This window comes from Eleutherodactylus coqui, chromosome 12 (genome assembly GCF_035609145.1).
Source record: "Eleutherodactylus coqui strain aEleCoq1 chromosome 12, aEleCoq1.hap1, whole genome shotgun sequence".
Taxonomy (NCBI): domain Eukaryota; kingdom Metazoa; phylum Chordata; class Amphibia; order Anura; family Eleutherodactylidae; genus Eleutherodactylus; species Eleutherodactylus coqui.
The window spans coordinates 23,324,990-23,348,326 of record NC_089848.1 but is presented as its reverse complement, the minus strand read 5'-3'; the positions used below and the strand labels follow the sequence as shown (position 1 = coordinate 23,348,326).

The following is a 23,337-nucleotide window of genomic DNA, read 5'->3' as shown; positions in this document are numbered from 1 at the left end:
ATTGAACACCAAAGGCCCTTGTCTGCACTAAATCACTTGAGGAACTGTGCTATTTCACGGGGTTAAACAATGCCACCTGGGCCTACTAGGTCAGCTGACTCACTTATCAAGTCAGCTTACCCGCCTACTATGTAGGCTGCCCCGCTTACTAAGTAGGCTGTCCCACCTATTCAAACATGGCACACCAATGTGAGCAGTCCCAGCAGCGCAATTAAGTACAGTAAAATGCACCGATATAGGTGCGATAAGCAACAATCAGCGCCCTGAATAGCACATATACGTATCACAATAGCGAGTGTATATGTGCTTACGCCCTTGTGCAGCCATCTTTAGTCTACATGGATTAGTGTTTAATGCTAGTTGTCACCAGTGCACCTTGGACTGGTTCTCGCCTTATTTCCCACAGAGGTGCCATCCTTATTTTTGGGGGTGCTCCACTTGAGGGCCGGAACAGTTCAGCCAGTTTTGGTAAACTGGGTTATCAACTTTACAGTATCTTGTAACATTTTGCCAAAAGCCCTCTTTGTTAGTTCATCTAGATCCAGATTACCGGGTGACCAGCTTGACTCTGTTTTCAGGCCCAACACTTGACAGTTCTGGTTGTTCTAACAAGTCATACCAAATGTGACAGTATGTGAATAAAGATATAGAAAAGGTAGAAACAGTGTTGTAGATTACTTAAAAAAGGACAGTGTACAGATGTGTCCATTCCTTACCTTTTTTCTTGACTTAACTTATCCCAAGATCAGTGATGTGAGATGACCAGCTTTGCAACAAAAAAAAAGCATGATCTCATGATACTCCGCTTAGAGATGTGTATGCTACATGTGGCCACCCAGTGGTTATTACGGAAATTGCAGCATGTCAAGGGTTTTGGTAGCATGTTGCTATAATATACTCAATTTGTATAATGACAGATTAGAGTCCTTAACAAAAATTATGGAAAGGTAAGGTTGGGTACATCTGTAGCTATACCCCATCCTTAGTAATTGCTAGTATATAGTAGTGAAGAAATGCAAGCCAAGCCTGTATACAGGTACATGGAAGCCTCTGGGTAAAACAATGTGCATGTCGGCTTCTATGATCACTACTCATGTTCGGAGGACCTCAAGAAACATTAACATCCAGCATGATATCTATGAAAGCTGTTAATTTGTTTTAGAATTTTAGGTTTAACAGTCAATTAATCAACTATCCTATCTGAAGAACTTTGTGCTACTTTATTGAACTATTTTGAAAGTTTTCACAAAATGAACTCGACGTTGCAAACCTGATAACACTTTTATCGTCCGCGGAGCATTTTAAACAGATCAGTTCAGACTGAGTGTTAATTACATATCGCAAGTTCTCCTTTTTGCTCTAGGAGCAATTATTTTCTCCCATTCTTAACAATAAAGTATACAAAGTAAAAGGAATGCCTAAGTTATCGCATCCATCTAAGAATTCTAACATTACACAGAAACAGATCTATTAATTACTTGACTTGATGAGCATGAAAATTAAACCCAGCACTATTATTCACCAACTTCCACAGGACTGATTGCTGTTTGCACAATAATAAACCTGGTTAATATGGAAATAAATAGCAGAGCTGATGGCATTAGCAGCAGCGTCCCATCTGTGAAGTATTCCTTTTATGTCCCTACTATTATCTTTTATCACAAAGTAAGTATGAGTGGCAGAATTTTCTCATTAAGGACAAGGATGACTGCTGACACATACTCCATGCACTCTAAAATTACTGAACAAATGAAATAATTCTGTAAGTGCTGTCAAAAAGACGCTTACTTTTTAAATAATGGCTCTACAAAGTTATTCAGGCTTAAGAAGCATCGCTATAGACTATGCATGTCAAAGAAGGCAAGTCTCACTGGCCATCTTAATTACCCTACAGACAATCACACTAACCTATTGAGAGGAAATTAACGAGTGGTGAAAAGGCTTCAATACTCATAGAAATGTTACGTTCTTACTGTCATCCATACCGTCGTCTCATGGTATTAAAGGGATTCTGTCACCAGGTTCAAGAAGTTTGACTCAGAGCTGAGCTTCAAGTCACGGAGATGCGTAGCACCTCTACCTGCCCACAGCATGGCAGCTCTCTCCCTACACACCAAAAAGGGGAGAGAGCGGTCAATCTACATCATGTAGGTGGGACCAAGCTGGAATGGCTCAACTCCGTGAATTTGGTGACAGAATCCCTTTAAGTACAATTGTTCATTCATAACTGCCTGTTAATATATTTGTCTTCATGTCAGTTATGAAAGTAAAAAAAGTAGCCTTAGGCCCCCTGCACACGGGCAGAAATTCTGCGGCGGGATTTCCCGCAGAATTTCCGCCCCTGCCCGCCTGCATAGGATTGCATTGCAAAATGCAATCCTATGCAGATGACTGTGATTTGTCCGCATGAAAATACATGCGGAAAACAAATCGCGGCATGCTCTATTTCTGTGCGGGTCTCACAGAGGCCTGCACAGAAATGTCACTCCTGGCGCTCTGACTCTGCTCTGCACATGCACCAGCGCACCGGCAGGCGGTACATCACAGAGCCGAAGTGGCGGGAGAAGGGGAGACCCGCACTGGTCCCCGCAGGGGCGCGGGTCTGGTCCCGCTGCGAGATTTCTCGCAGGGGATCCCACCCGGCCGTGTGCAAGCGGCCTTATTATTTATAACAACCAACTTTAAAATTTTATTTCCTGCAAAAATGATATTTACACTCTGATTAGTTGTCATTACTTAAACAAACGTTTGACATGCACATCCTTAAAGGAGTTCTGTCATTAAAAAGAAAAAAATTCTATACTTACCTATTCCTCCCCCGTCAGTCTACTTACCAAAATTTCACCTCCGCTATGTTCTCCTGCCTCCTGCAATCCTGGGGGGTCACCTCACCTCCAGCTGTCTGGTTCTTCTGCTTCCTATGAGGTTACGTACATCGCCAGTAGTCTCCTTCCTGCTAGCCAATGTACATTACGTCACAGTTCACAGGCTAGCAGGGGGAGTGCCGATCTACTTTAGAGACTGCTCATGAAAGCTGACTCTGAAATTGATTAGCATTCCTTCCTAACCAGTGAACAACGTTACCTTCACTGACCAGCCCGGAAGGAGAATGTGAGGAAGGCAACCTTTCCTTCATAGCAAGTTGGCCGGCATATGGTAAGGTGACCCCGGGGCACTGGAGAAGCTCAGTGAGGAGAAGATGTGGTAAGGAGACTGATGGGGGAGGAATAGGTGAGTATAGTATTCTTCTTCTTTTTAATGACAAAACCCCTTTAATTCTTTGCTAAACAGCATATTGGCAGATAGTGGACTGTCTGCTATAATTTATAAAAACTTACTGTCTCCATAACAGCGTAGAGGATTAACAGTCAGCTTGGTCTCTGATGATGGGCGATATGTATCTCCAACCACAACTTGAGTAACTGGTAGGTGGTCTTTGTAGGACAAGATTCCATCATCCTTTTTCCTGCACCGGTTAATAGAAATGACAATTAGTCTAATATGAGAGAATAAGAACCATTGGCTATGCATTTAGATGAATTTGCATGATTGTCCACCCCTGAATACAATTTTTTGTAGTCTACATAGGTTTAGAATTCTTTTTAATATATCTTGCTCCTTATATTTCTTGATTGCAGTCAAAGTTCTAGTTTATTCCAGTCTGCTGAATAGACATACATTTGAAAGATAAGGCGCTTGCTGCATAGTTGCCAACCTGATTTTAGGGTGGCTATACAATGGCCGATAGTCGACGCAGTAATTGTTCAAAAGAGTGATTATAAGTGACTATCATCATGTGTAAACACAGGACCATACAGAGCGAATGAGTGAGAATCACAAACTGGTTGGAGTTGCTTGTTTTTTTTAGCCCACCTAAAAACCAAGCAACTATCAGTCAGTGTGGACAGGCAGCTGCTCATGTATGAACAACTACCTGTTTACTTTGAATGGATGCAGGTGGCCGGAAGAGACCTCTGACGAACTATGCCTCCAATCAATAAGCAATTATTGTTCCTGTGCGTCTTTAAAAATGTTTTTCACACGTTATTGTGCAAAACTGGATAGTATTACATTTTTTAACGTCAAAACACCCAAATTATTAACCTCTTAAGGACCAGGCTGTTTTGGTCCAAAAGGACCAGACACTTTTTAGGGATTTTACCCACGTGGTGGTTTAACAGACCTATTTTATTTTCTTCAGCTGCCATGATTATTTTTGGCTGCATTTTTTCCATGACATATAGGGTTATTTTTTCATATATTTTTTCACAGATTTTTTCCCCCTATTTTTTAGTTTTATTAGGGGTAAAAAGCTTGGTCCATTAGGGGTTAAGGGTGCAGTGGGTATCAGCCAAGAACACTATGATTGAGAAGATACTAAATGTGATTGTTCTCAGTAAGAGGAACCAAGTAATCTTGTAGAAATGATACCTTTTAAAGGCTACCAAAAATGCATGATCAGGAAGAAAAAAACAAAAAGGAAGAAAAAAGGATCTCAGCGCTCCGTTGATAATGAGCAGAATATATACTTAAGATCTTACTTGTTTGGGGGTGCCAGACCCATGGCACCCCTCACATCCAAACAGGCGTATAAATATGCAAAATAAGGGAAAAACTTTTTTTTACATAACCCAATTATTAAAAATATAATGCATCCTATAGTTCATGATATTGTGTACACATTCATATACATCAAAAAAACCAACATTATGTAAAATATAATAAAAGAATTTATACTATAATACAAATATAGTAAAAGAATTTTTTGATTAAATATCTATTATAAAAATTAATATACGGCTTCAATAGACTTTTTCCAATGTCTCATTTAGTGAGGTGGGGTGTAGAGTATCAAATTTAAAAATAAAAAACATCTCTTTAGTTCTCAATCTCGAGTGTTCACCAGATGGAATTTGCTCTAATGGAGTGATGGATAGCCCTGAGGGATCAGAATTGTGACATAGTGAAAAATGTTTCAAAACACTATGTTTCATATAGCCTCTTTTTATATTATACCTGTGCTGATTCAGTCTACAACGCAAAGGATTTATAGTGCGTCCTATATATCGCAAGGGGCAAGGGCACTCTATTAAGTAAATGACATTATCCAAACTACAGTTTAAAAATTGTTTTATTTGGTATAGTGGCATATCTATTCCCAAGTGTATAGTCTTGCGTTTGTTGCAAATGTCTTTACAACACTTGCAACCAACCTTCCCGCATTTAAAGGAACCTGATATTTGAGGAACCAGTAGTCTACTCACATTTTTATTGGGATTAGAAGTCCGTGGACGAGAGGGAGCCAAGATATTGCTGAAAGTTCTATTTTTTCTATATGTCAATATTGGTTTTTGAGGGAGGTCTGATGTTAAATACACATCTCCTTTGAGTAAATTCCAATGTTTATTTATAATTTGTTTTAGTTATTTATGTTTATTGTTAAATTTGGTAATGAAACATAATTCCCCTTTAATGTCCACATTGGTATTCAAGTACTTTTTGTTTGAATTTATCTCACGTTTTTCTATTTTAGCTTTATTGTAAGAATTCCGTATTAGCGTATCGAGGTAACATTTTTCTCTGAACCTATTGTACAACTTATTGGCTTGCATATCGAAAATATCTATGGAGGAACAGTTGCACCTAATCCTCTTAAATTGCCCATATGGGACACTGCATGATGTTATAGTGAGCTTTCGGACCTCACATGGTGCTTCCTCAGGCAATAATGAAAGGAGGTCAGAAGGGATGTCCTTAAGAAAAGCACCCAGGGTTTTTTGGAGGCACCTGGGGAGTGAGTGGGTTAGGGGATGGCATCATCTCTTCCCAAGGAGAGCACCCAGAAGGGGTGCTATTCCCAATTATTGTTTTACAAACTTAGTTAAAACTCATACTATGATTTGAAGGAATGCTGCCATCCAATAGGTCTGAAGGAGAGATTTCACATTCCTTGTCACTGGACTGATTATTTACTGTTATGGTCATCCCGCTATTTATCTAAATGTTATTGATCCCAACATGTCTGTGCCCTCTTTCCCTCTGTTTCTGGTATTTATCTAGTGCAATTTAAGTTCAGCATGTTTCTGCCCTCCGATATGATAATGTGTATTTATTAAATACGTCATCATTAGATTTGTTTCATTATGCCTGAGGAAGGACCCTGTGAGGTCCGAAAGCTCGCTATAACGTCATGTATTTTTGTTAGCCATTGAAAGGTCTCATATCTGCAAGATTACTTGGTTTTTCTTGCTGGGAACAATCACATTTTGCTCTACTGGCTAACACCGTAACAAACCCCTTTTTTCATTTTACCTGAGAAGATACTGGATGCATCATATCACTGTGTAACATTATTAATTGCATTATCTTTGTACGATATATTTGTAAATACTTGTAATTGCATTTTTCGTGTGTTTCTCCTGCTAATGTTTAATAAAGGTATAGTTTTCATGAAACACTAAGAGCTTAGCACTAGCCCTATAATATTCTTTGCTTTGACCAGGCTCCGTCTGGAGATTTCCATTCTGTCAATATCCTGATGTCAGGTTCATGACCATGGGTAATACACTATCCGCAAAGTTGGCTCCTGGTTTCCTTCACTGCTGCATAAATTCATGAGGTTTTGCAGCATCCTCAGGCAGTGGGAATCCTATTGACACTATGCTTTATAAATGCATTCTTCCAGCCAAGGTGGCTGGCACCCTGGGACTATATTGGACTTTTTAACTTAGCGTTGTCTGGTTTAGCGAACTTAAGTTCAAATACACTATTCCGATATTTAAAGTCAATAAAGGGGAATTTGGATCTATTAGTTTCAGTGGGAAGAGATTATGTTTGCCGTGACAGCCCACTGATTGCAATTAGTGTAATGCTCCATTTCCCTTGTGGTTGAGCTGCAGGAAAATTGAGCACTGTGTCACACGGGCATATGCGCATTCGCATCACATTTTTGCACATTGGGCGTTGTGTCTTTGTGTGCCTTTCTGCCTTTTCTACAGTACATTTCACACGCCCAAATCGTGCGCCTATGCACCCGCAAAAAATACACATGACCACCGTCCCGTCCATTGACATTGCTAATCATCCTAATTCCATATGTTCTATTTTGTCTATTAGGAAAATAGAGCATGCTGCATTTTTTTTTGCGCAACAGAATTGCGTACGCAAAATAAGCGCATGTGAATGAAGCCATTGAAATACACAGACATTAGGGCTTCTCCATATGACCATAGTAGTGCATGTTTTCGCTTGTGTAAAATATATGCATGAAAAACGCAAAGAATAGCACCCATATATTGCAATAGGTTCATTCTCAGAAGTGTATTTTGTGCTCGCATTTCACAAATAATATTATCTGCTCTATCTTTCTGCGTATTTACACACCAAGGGCCCCATAGAAGTCTATGAGAGGAGTGCAAATATGCAGTCAACACCCATGCCAAAGTGAATGATAATTGTTTGGTCTAAATGCGAGCCAACAACTGAATGACGAATGAGAATTGTTCACGGTTCGTTTGTCGTTCATTTAATACCGGCATGAAAAGGTCGTTGGCTCGTTCAGTTATCGGTTCAGTTTACACAGCACTCGTTCAATCCCTGTATTCACTTATACAAAGACTGAATGATTCGGACCGCTTCTCATTTGAGCGAGCCAACGATGCATTTGCCTGTCTAAACAGACTACATGAGTGTGAATGAGTTAGCGGTGCCGTCACTCGTTCATATGAGAATCGGCTCACCTAAAAAGAAAATTACTGCCAGGTTCCCCCACAGATTAGGGCAGCTTCAGATGAGCAAATGAAGAAATATGCTTGCCCTCACCCCGTATTTTTGCAGTGAATGAGGTAGATCTATGCGTGTATGAGACCTCCCTCTCACAAGCGTAGGCGTAATTATGCTCACCAGAGGAGGACGTGATTGCGCTCTGAATAGAGTCTGATTACGTCCTCTGGGAAGCAGATCCATGCTCCTTCCTGCTGCTGCGGCCCTGTTTGCATCGGCGCAGGAGACACCCAAACCATGTTTGAACAGGCGGGCATTCTAATGAGTAGGCGGGACAACTTAATTAGTCCCCAATATTATCGATTAACACCACAAAATTGCAGTGGGAATAGTGCAATTTTGTTTGGGACAAGGGTGCATTTGTGCACACCATACACTCCTCTGAAGCCTCAGGTGCGCAAATGCGGCCCAAAATAGAGCATGTCTGAAAATTTGTGCCAAAAATCGGCCAATGTGAGTGCACTCATCGAAACCCAATGTTCTAATGTTTGCGGTTCTCGCGGTCGATTATTTGTGCAACAAAAGCGCTGGTGTGAAGGAGGCGTCAGTGCATAGTACTGTACTTTTTGTGCACGCAGGACTAGTTCACATCCAACACACCCCTTCCGTGATTTAAAATGCTATTTATCTCAATTAGGTCCATATGTGTTCTTTTTTTTGTGGCATTGTGCATTTGAGCACACATTGTGCCCCTCTCTTCTATAAGACCTTTGGTTAGCAAATAAGCACAAAAATAGAGCATGCTGCATTTTTTTGTGCGTATTCAAAATGCCTGCAGAATAAATAATAGGTACAATGAACCCACTGAAATAAAAAACATGCACAAATTCGGTCGTCTGAAGCCGCCCTTACAGGCGACTACTCCGTTCTAATCCTTCTTGACCTCTTCGCTGCATTTGACACTGTTGACCTCCTTCTCGCTATGCTTCACTCTATTGGCCTAAAGGACACTGCTCTCCTGGTTCTCCTCTGACCTCTCTGACCCCTCTTTTAGTGTCTCCTTTGCTGGCTCTATCTCCTCTACACTTCCTCTCACTGTCGGAGTATCCTAGGGCTCGGTCCTTGGCCCCCTCCTCTTCTCCATCTACACAGCCCCAATTGGACAAACCATCTGCAAATTCGGCCTCCAATACCATCTCTACGCTGACAACACCCAGCTATACTCCTCTCCCCCCTGACATCTCAGCACCATTCCTCCAAAGCTCACCGACTATCTGTCCACTGTCTCTAACACAATGTCCTCCCTCTTTTCTCAAACTTAACCTCTCAAAAACTGACTTCCTCGTTTTTCTGCCCTCAACCAGATGTAATAGCCCAGTACATGATTTCCTGGCCCCCTCCATAATGTCATACATGTATGTCTTATGTAGATGCTCTGTGCAAAACTGTCTTGTCATTGTGTTGTGTATTGCACAGCTGCAGCGTGTGATGGGTTAATATCCTAAAAGTATGAGCAGACTGTCTGTGAATGTAACAATTCTGTCCTGTCACATGGTATAAGTGAGGTTATAAATGTGGGTGTTTGAGAGCTGGAAAGAAGTTCCATGTCTTCAGGAGTGGTAGTCGGGAGGTCCAGCTATGCGGGGGCACCTTCAGCCCTCATGTAGTGAAGCATGGAAGCGAAGGAGAGGTTTTCGGTTGTGGATGTATTTGTGAGGGGAAAGAAGTGAGCCCCACTGGAGAAGAGCGAGAGCAAGCACTGTCATGAGCAAGTGTGTATCAAGGCCCAGTGCAGAGGTACTGTCTATTCTTATACTTTCCTACGTGGCCGTCTGAGGTCTGGATCACCGAATACAGGTACACCCATTCTGTCTGTCATGCACGGGTGATCTGAAGTCTGGATCACCGTGTGGAAGTACTACTGTCAAGTGTGTTTAATTGCCTGCATTGTCATTACTTCAAAGTGTGCCTTGTATCCTGCTGAAGTTACGTTGAGTAAAAGTTGTTCCAGGCCCTGACCATTCCCGGGGACCTGAGGCACTATAGCACTATCTGTGGCTCATTTATTTCCCCGCCGATGTTCATGCTGGGGGGTACTGGAACGGTGGCGTCACCCGTGACAAACTCTGCACCTGTTTTCCTGTTTACTGGGCATCCCCATGCCAGGAGTGTCTGGAAGAGGCCCAGCGCTGCCCTGGCCTTAGCTATGTGCATTCCTCCGGGAGGGGGCCTGGTAAGTGCCACTGTGACAAGTTAGCATCTTGCCCTCCCAGCTCCTCAGCGTATGCCATGTGTCTGGGGTTACCCTAATATACGCTGCACAGCTGACCTCCCCCCAATATCTCCATATCAGAATCTGGCACTACCATAATCCCTAGACAGCATGCCTGCTGCCTTGGGGTCACATTAGACTCTGACCTCTCCTTTAGCCCCCACATCCAATCTCTGGCCTGAACATACCAGCTGCACTTCAGAAATATTGCTAAAATCCAGCCATTCCTCACCACGGACACTCTAAAGACACACATTGTCGCCCTCATCCACTCCCGGTTACTGCAACTTGCTGTTCATTGGCCCTGCCCGCACCAGACTCTCCCCTCTTCAATGCATACTAAATGCGGCAGCTAGGCTCATTTTTCTATCCAGCCATTACTCAGACGCCTCTCCACTATGCAAATCACTGCATTGGTTGCCCATCCACTGCGGAACTGAATTTAAACTCCTCACCAACAAAGTTCTCCACGGCGCCGCGCCACTGTACATTGCCTCTCTCCTGTCCATACACAACCCAGCCCGCACACTCCAATCCGCTAACACACTCAGACTAAACACCCCTCTAATACGAGCCTCACATGCTCGCCTACAGGACTTCACCAGAGCAGCACTGATCCTCTGGAACGCTCGACCCCAAGGCATCCGGACAATTCTTGATGCGCCTTAAAAATGCACCTCTTCAGGGAGGCATACCAAATACCCTGACCTAGTCACCCACCCCTCCCTATGGCTCCCCACACCTTCCACCCTGCTTATCGCATACGACCTCTATCCCTGTACCTACTTACCGCTCCCACCTTGTTTGCTTCCTAATAACTGATTTCCACATGTAATTCCTGTTCTGCCTGTGTTCGTCCAATGTCTCATGTTTCCCCTTGTACCTCCTGTCTCCCCCCACCCCATTTGTTTCAAACTAATGGTAAATCACATGTAATTGTTCTTCCATGCTTGAAAGCCCTGCGGAATAAGTTGGCGCTATACAAGTAAAGATTATTATTATTCTATTGCTGTGGTTCACAATATACTGACACCCTGAAATCAGCTATGGCATTCTTTTAGCAAAAAACAAACTACCCAAACGGACGATCCCTTTAATGTAAGCCCCGTGTCCTATACTTTAGCTTCGTGCCATAACACAGGCTTTTTAAAACCATCGTTTGTTTCTTTTAACTAGGCTTCATTATAATGCCTTTCTACAGCATCGAGGGTTTCCAATGACAATTGAGTAGAATTACAGTTTATTAAAACGATGATGATAAATGTTAAAGTCGGCGTTCCAATCTCGAAATAGAGGAACTTTGGAGGCATTGTTTTATTTAGAAATAATGTGCTTACTCATTTGTTCTGCTTCATCGGGATGATGAAGAGCTAAAATGCTGGTTTAATAAGCACTGGCTTTTAAAGGGCAGAGGTTTAAATTAAGGCCTTGAGTTGGTGGCAAAATCTGCACGTGCGAACAGCTGTATTTTAGTGTTTTAGTTCGCAAATGACTCGAATATCCATTTTTATAACATTTTAAATGCTTTGCCATTTATCAGAAATAATTATTTACAGCTTAATGCCTAAGAAATTGTAAGCACGTTTCCGTTAATGGCAAAGCAACAAGGTAATTAACTGATGTTTTTCATTACGAAAAATGGTCTGCCATAAAGCAAGAAAAATACAGATATTTGTCAGTTTCCTCCGCTTGTAAAAAACTGGCATATGTCTATTGCTATTATTTTTATACCAATTAGATCATTTTTTAAAGCCTCTGCTCAGCAAACAAATGACCTTGCTAAAGAAATAGCTCTTAGCTCAATCTCATTCATCTGTTAAGAATCACTTATGCAAAACGCCCACTCCTTCATTTTAATTCACGTGCGGTAAAGCAGATGTTCTAAGTTGCAGTTGTCTCATTTTTCTTAAAACAGTTAATTTAATGCGTTTATTCCTCTATAAATATGCATGGGTGACTAACTTGTAGCAGCAAAAAAGAAAGTATATTCGCCTTTTTTGCAGAGGTCTACTGATATAACAATCCATTAGAAAACACATATATAAAACTAGGAACTATAAGGCCGAGCTCACACGAAGGGGTGGGATTCTGCTTGCGAATATCGGCAGCGGAAGACCTGCGCGAGTGATTGCGGAAATTAATTGCAAATGGTCGTGTGCATGCGGTTTTCTATGTGGATGTACACATATGGACAGCGTATCATCCATGCAGAAGAAAGCTTGCAAGCACGGAATGACATCAGAACATTGCAGTCGACTGCCCAGGTGATAATGTTCTCTCTCCTCTATCTCCAAAATTCCACCTTTTGTATCTGGTCTCCTAACAAATTGCAAGCAAATCTGTGCCCATACGCAATGTTAATTGCATCTGCACACTGTATAACATGCATCCATAAAGATCAATGGAGCCTGCAAACGCAGAATCCACGCTAAAATAGAGCATGCGGCCATTTTTCTTCCGTTCGCAGAATCTGCCATTCCTACCCCCACATTTGAGCAAACTGGTGAAACTCCATGTCTTTCAATGCCCACATATTACCGTGTATCGCCTGCGTGGACGGCGATTGTGGAATCTGCAATTCAAATCCAGTCGTGTGAGATTGGACTTAGAAGAGACGAGTAGAAGGTGATGGCAGTCGGTTGATATGGAGCAGAAATAACAACCATAGAAACCCTAATGCTAGCTCTCCCTACATCTTTCCCTCATCTCTCCTTGAAACTCACCCTAACACCAGACCCAATTGTCTTAAAATAACCATCAGTGATCCCTACAGGCAAACCATATATAAAATACTGTCCCTGAATACAAGAGGCACTAAGTCCCAGACAGCAGGCCATATATGTAGGCTGAATAATTAACCAAAGAAGGAGCAGACAAAACCAGATACTAGGAAATCAAGACTGAACTAGACAACCATAGAAACAAGACCACACTGACAATAACTAAATAGACTAGAACAAAGTACTAAAACTTAAACCAGCAACCACACTGCAGAAGCCAAGGATACTTATAGGGAAGCTAGCCAATGGGAACGCCCTGCTCAATGGAGTTGGCTGAGCAGTGAGGTTAGCTGATCCACTTCAATGGATCAGCTTCAGGGAGCAAATGTCCCAACAACTGGTAAGAGAGAAAGATATGGCAGAACCCATCTTTCTGCTTTTTCTTTTCAAACTCGCACACAATCGTATGGAGTTTGAATACTGAACATACACCAATTTGGAATAACTGCCCCGTGTAAGCACTCTAATATTGCCAGTAAATATGATGGTCATCAGCTAGACAGAATAAAAAAAACCTTTGTGAATAAATGTATGTATGAGGTACTAAAAAAAATTAAAAAGGAACTATAGAATATTACAGATAATGCAAAAATACACGATAATTACCCAGCGCAAGGTATAATAAAGCACAAACATAGGCAATGCATTCTGGGAGGTGCTTGCAATACAACAGTGCTAAGTGTACAACTTCGTGTCATACTCATCAAGAGGCTGTTCATCCGTGAACATCAGATGTGCAGAATGCTGAAAGATGTTTCCTATAAGAGCTACAATTAGACCTTCTGAGAGTTTAACGGAGGAATCACGGCCAGACTATACTGGTTCCCAATAACTCGAGGTAAACAATTGTGCTCTATGTTATACTGAAGATGGTTTGGCCTCTTGCTATGAGCCTTATCTCATATATTTTTTGTAGTATACTCATCTTGCTATGCTTCTGTGCTATCTACTTCTGTGATTGTTGCAGTGTATATGTATTTCACATGCTTATTTGACTATCTGAATGCGCATCTATCCGGCCAATCAAAGAACACACAATGGATAGCCAATCAGAAAGCTTCATAGAGAGCTAGGCTCCCTTTAAGAATTTTCAGCATGCTTCACCTGTGCCAGATATTACCTGTTCATCTCTAAGATTGCCCTCTGGACTTAAATGGGTTGTACCAGGATCACAAGCTATCCGGTATCCACAAGATGGGGGATAACTTGCTGATCAGTAGGGATTTCACCAAGGAGACAACTGCCAAACCCAAGAACAGGGGATCTGTATCCTCCATTCTCCTCACTGTGGGTTTACTGCACACCAAGCAGTGAGAAGGAGACTCCAAGAATGATGATGCTCCACTCCATTTTTTTAATAAGGCTGTGGAGATAGAGCAGCAAGTGCTTGGTATTTCTGTGAGCCCTATTGAAATGAATGGAGCACCAACCACACATGCTTGGGCAGTGCCCCATTCCTTCTGACATCACTGCAGGGGAAGAAGTAACCCCGCAGTGACAGGAAGAAGGGGATATGGAACACCTGCTGTTGAGATTGGCAGTGGTCTCAGCAGTGAGACCCCACCGATCAACAAGTTATCCTTTATCTTGTGGATAGGGGATAGCTTTCGATCCTGGTACCATTCTCTTAAGGCCATCGGCTGGTGATTGGCCACAAACGCTTGTATGAACATTTGTTAGCCCGATCATTGGGCTATGAGAATATTCCTACAATCAGCCAATGAACAAGCAAACACTCGTTTATCGGCTAATTGGATATTTTAGGACTCATTTAGATGGCCATAGACGCAACTGAACACACTGCCAGGAAGCATAGCTGTGCCTGAATGAGGGGAAGATCTTCCCCTTTGCCATCTTTTAAAACTTTACACCACAGTGCAGGACTTTAAAAAAAAACATGGGAAGATAGGTGCTGCCAGATCTTTCCCGCACGGGGTGTTACTACATGCAGGAAAGACAGGGCAGGTCCTATTTTTTCCTCACCCATAAAATTAATAGGTAAGAATCCCGATAGTGAAAACGAAACCACTGAAATCCATTGATAATGGCCGCATAAGGGGAAAAAAACACACTCATCTGAATCCACCCTCAAGCAGTATAAAAATGCTTGCTCGATGACAATACATCACCCCATGTAAACACAGAGATGTGCTGCTGATGAATGCAACTTGTTTGAGAACATTCTGTTGTATTAACAATTTTTTATTCATAGTACCATAGAAACCTAGAATGGTAGAGTTGGAAGGGACCTCCGGGGTCATCGGGTCCAACCCCCTGCTCAGTGAAGGATTTACTAAATCATCCCAGACAGATTTCTGTCCAGCCTTTGTTTGACAACTTCCATTGAAAGAGAACTCACCACCTCCCGTGGCAACCTGTTCCACTCATTCATCACCCTCACTGTCAGAAAGTTTTTTTCTACATTCCCCGTACTAGTGATTATCTTCTGTATGTAAATGGCTGTAATGAACACAGATCGCCATAATATATTGTAGATCGGTCCTTGTAAGGGTATATGCACACAAACGATTTAAGTGTTGCAACAGAGATTCTTGGGCACAACTTGATTTGGACATCACATGGGCACCCCATCCATGTGCTTTCTGATGTGCAGGACATCACGCATTTACGTATACTATTCCTGCCTGAAAATTGGGCAAAAATAACAAATGCTGTAATTTTTTGTTTTTACTCGGACTGCTCGTCCAAGTAGAAAAAGCCCACATGAATACACATTCAAGTGAATGGGTTCTATTTCTGTCTAATTTTCAGATCGAAAATCATTTGTGTGCATATACCCTTACAAGGAAATCAGCCCATGTTAAAAGGCCTTTAGAACTCTAAACAGCTGACTCCTATTTCTGGATTGTTTTCTGGATTCTGTGCTCAGCTTTCCTACAAATTGGTTTCATTCCAGCTCTGTTTCTAGACTCCAGCTACTGCCTAGCCCTTTAGATTAGTCTGTCTGGAACCTGTAATTTAAACCTGACCTGACTCTTGGCTACTCCTGGCTACACACTTGCTTTACCTTTGGATACCACATCTTGCAGTTCAACACCTGATTCTGTTCCCTGAACTCTTGAAAATCTTACTAATACTAGTAGTATTAAGGCTCATTTACACACAAAGAAAATCTTTCAAACCATTGAAAGATTGACAGTTTCAGTGATCATGTTGCATAAAGTACTAATGGGCACTAATGCCCATTAGCACTTTATCAGCTTTATTTGCATGTAAATGAGCCTCCAGGAGCTACTTGCAGAGAACAGCAGGTGGTCTGAGCTCTGCAATCAGCTCCTTTGTTCTTGCAAGGGGCTGTCAGCTGAATACAATGTAATCAGCTCCTCTGTACAGAACACAGAGAACACAGCGTGCAGTCTGTGTTATCTTCTCTCCACCTGAATGATGGATTTTATGCTCACCTAAAAATCATTATTCAGTCAAAGAGTGAAAGATGGAAGCATTTACACACAATGATTATCGCTCAAAAGCCATCGCTTGAGTGAATTTTGAGTGATAATCGTTGTGTGTAAATGGGGCTTAACTTAAAGTTACCGTTCCATTATGTGATTGCTCAACCTGATTTACCACCACCAGGTGATGACTATTTTTGGGACCATGACCTGGGGGGATTCTCCTACAGGTAAATTCAATGCTCCTCATTAAGGCAAAAGTGAATTCCATGGAATCCCTTAGTCTCCGTGCCCCAGTCGAGCCTGTGCCAAGATGACTACAGTTTCCAGTTGTCTCAAGTGAGCAATGGTAGATAATAGACAGGGACTCAGGTTCTTCAAGTTGCGTCTTGTTACACTCCCCTCTTTGTGTGTTGCAGCTAGTGTCTTTTTGGCCATTTACCTACTTTGCCCTTGACTGGTACTGTACCCGAATAACTGCAATTAATTTAATATGTTTTTTTTCATGATAGGAAGAAAAAAGTAAGGAATTGAAACAGTTTGTCAAAGATGGCGAATAGGAGTATGATATGGATTTTTTTTAAAGAAAATATTTAATAGTATTAAATCCCAGTTCACATGGCAACTGTGAGACATTTTCTGTAGACTGTACATATCTCACTCTGGAATAATCCTATATAGTTGTGATCCATTTATTGCTTTGATCTACAGTAGAAGTGATACATACAAAAGGCATACATTATCAACTTAAGCAATATAAATGTAAATTGGAAATGCAGTGAGGTAATGCCTAACGAACAAAGGTCCTCCAGCAGTACTCAATCATGTAGATGACAGGTCTGACAGAAGTACTGTAGTGTGGAGATTGTTGCCATAACATAAATGGGAAAACATTGTTTCGAACAAGCCATTTTCCAGTATGTGCTGTATAGTGGCAATTTGTGCTGATGGGCGAACGGCTCTGCTATTGTCATTTTCATTATTGTTTTATTATTATCTCCACTCAAACCCCACTCTGATGAAAGTTCTCTAAACGGTCTACAGCTAGCTTCTGTCTGGAGGCTTATAAAGCTATTGGAAAATTCTTGCCGCTACAACAAAAATTTGTGCTCTAGTTTGCAAGTTAACCATTACTTTGTTAATAGATTATTTTTTTTGGTATATTTATAGACATTTACCCCTTAGGGACCAGGCTGTTTTGTACCTTAAGGACCAGACACTTTTTAGGGATTTTACCCATGTGGGGGTTTTACTGCTCTATTGTTTTTCCTTCAGCTACCAAAATCATTTTTGCTGTGTTTATTTTCCCATGACATATAGGACAAATTTTTTTTATATCTTTTTTACTGACTTTTTTCCCCCCCTTTTTTCTTTTAGTTTTATTGGGGGTAAAACGCTTAAAAAATGATTTTTTAAAACAATTATAGTTATATTTTTAATTAGCATATTTACATTAAAATAAAGTATGGGAACGGGTTCCTGATTTTGTTTCGGACATTTTGATATATAATATGTATAGTTTTGGATTATAGGGCGCATACGGCGACGGTTTTGGTTCGCATCGGCTTTGGGTTATTTTCTTTCTTATGTATATATATTTATTTTATTCTGTAATTTTGTTTTACTTATTTATGTAATTATTTTTTTTTACTATCCAAGTCCCCCATGATGTCATATAAGACCTCTGGGGGACATTCACATGGTCTTTTTTTTATTTGAGATTTTTTCAATGCTGATGGGGCATCTATGGGAGCCCCAATTACATGGGAAAACATGCCCTGTAGTGCAATAGTCACTGGCAGAGCCTATCAGGGTCTGCTGGGATCCTGTAGCTCTGCTGTGCCAGGGAATCCTGGCAGTCATATGACTGCCGGCTCACATAGTGGAAGAAACACTTCCACTTTCACTGTTTAGTACATAGCACTCATTGAGCGCTGTGTACTAAAGAAAGTAGAAGGCAAAAAGGGTTAAAAACTACTTCTCCCTCCTCCTTTGGGTTTTCATCTGTGACTAACAGCTGACAACCTGACCTGTCAGGTCAGAAAAACCTGTCAGTAAGTGTTTAATTCCCTCCCCTGCAGTGCCACCACATGGGAATCTAAACATCACACATTGCCAGTTCTGATCACTGGTTGTCTGTATAATGCAAGATGGGACGGTTACTGCAAAGCAAGAAACACTCTTTCCACTATCAGGTCATTTCATGGCAAAGCATCACAAAAAAAGAACTTTTTTACCCGATTGTCTCAGATTTTTATGAAATTTGGTAGGATATTGTAGGGCATAAAGTAGTTATAGATGTAAAATATTAGCCCTCAGTGATACATGGTATTCATACAGCAGGGTGAGAAAAAATGTTAGATGTAACCTTTCTGGGTCAACAAAAAAACAAATCATAACTTGGCTTCAAATTATGGTAGAACTTTGATCTTGGCTCATCTTGAAGCTAATGGAGCACACTGTTTACATACAAACGTTCTATAACAAAATATTACTCTCTTCATTTCAAGGTCACATTATGCAACTTTGACCTTGAGTATCTAAAAAAGTGTAGGTTCAATTTATGTGGGGAATAAAATATGTAAAAGTTGGTGCAAGTTTCATTTTCGAATGGCTTGGGGGAAGTAAAAAAAAATATTAAAGTTGTTATTCCACCGCTTAAAATTGTTTCACAACTACTCTGTCCTCCCTGGTTATTTCTGACCAGGACATGTGACTGCTGCAACCAATCACTGGCTGTAAAAGGTCACTGCTGTGGCCAGTGATTGGCTGCAGCAGTCACATGTTCAGGTCAGCATACTTTCCAGTCTGACTGAAGCTTGTATGTTGTGAACTATCTATCGGTATCAGTGACCGGCACAGATTATCTGTACAGATGCAGTGATAATTTGCTAAAGTGTGTAACAATGGATAAGAAGTACTTTACAAGACTATGTGCAACCCATTTTATCTTAAAGAACACAGCAGCAGTAGAAAATATGGAAGGTGCTGCCATTGATGGTTGAAATACTGTGCGACCACATGTGACTATTGGCCAAATGATTTGCAATAGGTGTAGGAAAGAAATTAAAGGGATTCTTTAACTGCTAAGGGAGGATCAAGTACATCAAGTGACACAGAAGTGTCTGCATACATGACTAAATTAGCTTTGTAGTCATTGAATGAATGTTTAGGTAGTGTTGGAGCAACACCTATGAAGAGGAAGAGAAGTTACTACACAGATGACGTGAAGAAGCCAGATGAGAACATGGAACTCCAACATTTCATGGTTTCATACTTGGAACCAGTATGGGTTTAATAATAAAGAGGTTTTCTATGGAGACAACCAGTGAAGTGCAGCAAATATTCTATATGAAGCATTGTCTTTGGAAGATATGAAAGGTTTTGTGACTTGCATGTATAATGATGCTTCGTTTTCTATATCCCAGTGGTCCATTCCCATTATATATGTGACCCTCATCAGCATAACATATTAAAAAACATTCCAAGCGAACAAGTTCTCACCATGGTTGGTCTAGGTACTGCAACTGGGCGAAGCTACACACTAACTGCTATAGACCCCTGAACCACAGAAAAAGCTGTGAAGAAGCACTGATTTGTAACTTTCCTCAAAATTGTACATAACCTTATATTTCATTCTAGAATAAAGTAATTTTCTAAACAAGTTCATTAATTATGATGTATATTACTTTTGTATTTTTTCAACTGTTTCCTAAACCATTCTAAAATGGAATTTGCCCCAAGGAGAGATTACATTTACCTGTATTACGTACTTTATTCCCCCAAAAAATGAATTAACAACTTTTAGAAATTCAAGGTCAAAGTTTGCATCATGTGACCTTGAAATGAAGAATGTAATATTTTTTTTATAAAACACTATTTTATGAAAAGTGTGTTCCATTAGCTTGAAAACAAGCCCAAGATGAAAGTTCTACCATAATTAGAAGCAAAGTTAAACAATTTTTGTGGTTGACCTGGCAAGTATAAATGTCACATTTTTTTCTAGTGTTCTTAACCTGGCTGTATGCAAACCGTGTATCACTGAGGGCTGAAATGTAACATCTGTAAATTACTTTATACCGTCTGCACTGCTTCCAAATATTACAAAAATCTGAACTGGTCGGGTTGGGCGCTGTGATGATGGGGCATGAAATGGCCCTACGACCAAGAGATGAGGATCCAGAACAGAGAATCTCCCTCTACTAACTGAGAACTCTCTAATAGACCAGTTTTACATGAGAGTATTGTAAGACATCCACAATATGGATGTGTTATAGGTGATATTGCACATGTATATCATCAGTATTGCCATCTGTATTTGCCTCCGTATTTGCGGTCATTGGTTTTATTTTCAACTGGGTAAATATGGATCCTTTTTTGCCAAAAAGAAAATGTTATGATTGAATTCTAATATGGATCAAATACTGATGACAAACAGATGCATCCATATTTTAATCACTTTCCATTGACTATGAGGGCTTGTTCACATGAGTGCAGTTTTTGTGCTGCTAGGAGCACACATAATGCTCTTCTGTAAGGAACCAATAGGTCCTCATAGAAGCGTTCACATGGATGATCGTTAGGCTGCGAAAATGCACTCACCTAACAAAGATAGGACATGCGAGTGCAAACTTGCATATCATCTCCAAGGTGCGGGCAATAATAGGGTATGTCCTATCTTTGCTGCGTGTTTTCCATAGGCTCCTATGGGAGCCTTGGAAGCATTTAGCTTGCACCTAGGATCGTGTGAACAGAAGTAGCCCGTTCACACGATCTTTACCGTTTCTATAGCTGCGATTTTTTTGCGCTGCTAGAAGCACGAAAACCACGCTCGTCTGAACAAGCCCTAAAGGACATAGCTGTCACACAATATGGAAGAAGTAGCACATGCTGCGTTTTTAAAACATGACCTTGAAATATAGGCCCATATAGATAGAGACATAGATTTACATTTTACACTAACCCTGTATTATGGTCCACAAAACATGGACTAAATACAGACTAACAATATGCTCATCAGTAGGCTGCCATGGTTTATGTGGAAATTGGTTTACTGCATCAGTAGGCTGCAGTCTGCAATGGTACAAATGAGTGAAGTTGCTCCGACTGGGGACATGGGACGCCTATTCTTATGATCAGTGGAGGTCTCAGAGATCAGACAATTGTCATGTATCCTAAGGATAGATGATGAGTGTTGGTAACTTGTTTGATCAATGATGGCCATTTATAATTAGGACTGTGTATGATCTAATACCCACCATTGCCTTTGGTCAGCGTCGCAGTTACAGTAGAATTTGCTGTCACTGCAGTTTCTATCAATTCCACATGAACATTTCTGAATACCAGGTCCAGAATCTCCCCAATAATAATGCTTCTCATTTCCTTTCCCGACCCACCATGTGTAAGGGTTTCCATCTACAAAGAATAAGAACAGTTCATATTAATTGGGATTTACACAAAAACAAACAAATACAGATCAGTAGATACTTTAACTTGACAAACAAAGTATAAATGTAGATGGCACCAAACAAACATTTTGTTACATCTGCCGGGCGCACCTTGCCACAGCACGGACGCAGGGTGATGTTCACACTGAGCGCAAGTATAAAAGACGACGCAATGCGCGGCAGTGGGCACCACTCTAGGTAGCCTGTCCCTACCAAACAGGGAATGAGGAGTCACTGCCTGCAAACAGAGTTGTTGTCCTGATAAGCCCCGCTGTCTTCTTTTGGGCCCTGTCTATCCCTATAAAAACCCCTGGAGGATGGACTGACACCGCAACGCAAACAACAAAGGTAACCAAAAACAACAGAAATGAATAACGCAGCACTTAAGGAATAAAGCAATACTTATCTGCAATGGGAGCTATCACCCAGGCTAGAGGAGCTCACCAGCTCTACCCTCTCCTCTAGTGAACTGAAAATCAACAGCAAAGGGAAGAGGGCATGGTAGGAATATAAAGCTCTCCACACCTGCTGATAGGTAGAGCATCTAGCAATCTCTGCACAATGTGCATTAACCCTTGCCCTTCATAGTAACAGGGTGATGGGTCAGACCCTGTGTCGTGGCCACCATGCCATGACGCTGTCGCGACTGACAAGCCACGACAGTACCTCCCCTATGGGGAGCGGCCTCTGGACCCTTAGGACCTGGTTTACCAGGAATTCTATTTATGAAAGTTCCTAATCAATCGGTTCGCATTCACCTCCAGCGCCGCTGGAAACCACGTTCTCTCCTCAGGACCCCAACTTCGCCAATAGACCAGATACTGTAGCAAGTTCCTGACTCACCGAGAGTCAATGATGTGGTTGACTTCAAATTGCAAATTCCCATCCACCAACACTGGCGCAGTAGGGGATGACCCAAGTATCGGACTCACCACTTTCTTAAGTAAAAACTTATAGAACACATAGTGATCTTTAACAAGCTAGGAATCTACAATCTAAAGGACACTGGGTTAATGCTCTCTAGGGCTTATTTTTGGATTAGGGCTTATATTTCAATGCCACACCCTTCCCTCCCCAAAAAATTCCTACAGGGGTCCCCCTCATCTCACTGCATTTAATGGGGCAGCAGCAGCACCGGCCCCATTGAAAGCAATGGGATAGCATCGCGATCCTCTGCCACAGCTGTGACAGCTGTGGCAGAGGTGAAGACTGAGGGGTACAGCAGCACTCACCAACCATATAGGGGGACCCTTCCAAAGGAAATAGCTGCTCGCCTGAAAAAGGGATTGAATCCACAAAAATCCCAATGTGTCAAGTCCAAAAAGAAGCAGGGTCAGGCAGCAGGTTAGGTGCTTAAAGATTTTAATGCATAAGCATCAGTTATAAACACCTCATAGCCATAAAAATAGCGACGTTTCGACCCTATACAAAACGGGTCTTTGTCAAGCCTACAACAACTGTAAACAGAGTGCCATATATATACACACCCACCAATCACCGTGAACAGACATTAACATAAGTGATAACATAAGTATGCAGCAGGTGTGGGACCCATCATGAGCACTGAATTTCAATCAATGAAAGACCTTGAGAGTAAATCATCCCCATCAGCACATGTCAGTAAATAACGGGTAGTAAGCAAAAGGGGCTTATTCACATATCATAAATCTAAACCTACTATATAGTGAATCTGCGATCGGCAG

The 23,337-nt window shown here is 41.3% G+C and overlaps 1 protein-coding gene across 1 annotated transcript in view; it reads right to left on the bottom strand.

Annotated features, from left to right (window-relative positions):
* CNTNAP2 (contactin associated protein 2) overlaps window positions 1–23,337 on the bottom strand; it is a 1,903,897-nt gene that overhangs the window by 244,368 nt on the left and 1,636,192 nt on the right. The window contains exons 14-15 of the mRNA XM_066585040.1: window positions 21,446–21,602; window positions 3,339–3,466 (exon numbers count right to left, since the gene is read on the bottom strand). Coding sequence (XP_066441137.1) covers window positions 3,339–3,466; window positions 21,446–21,602 — 285 coding nt within the window. The remainder of the gene's footprint in view (window positions 1–3,338; window positions 3,467–21,445; window positions 21,603–23,337) is intronic.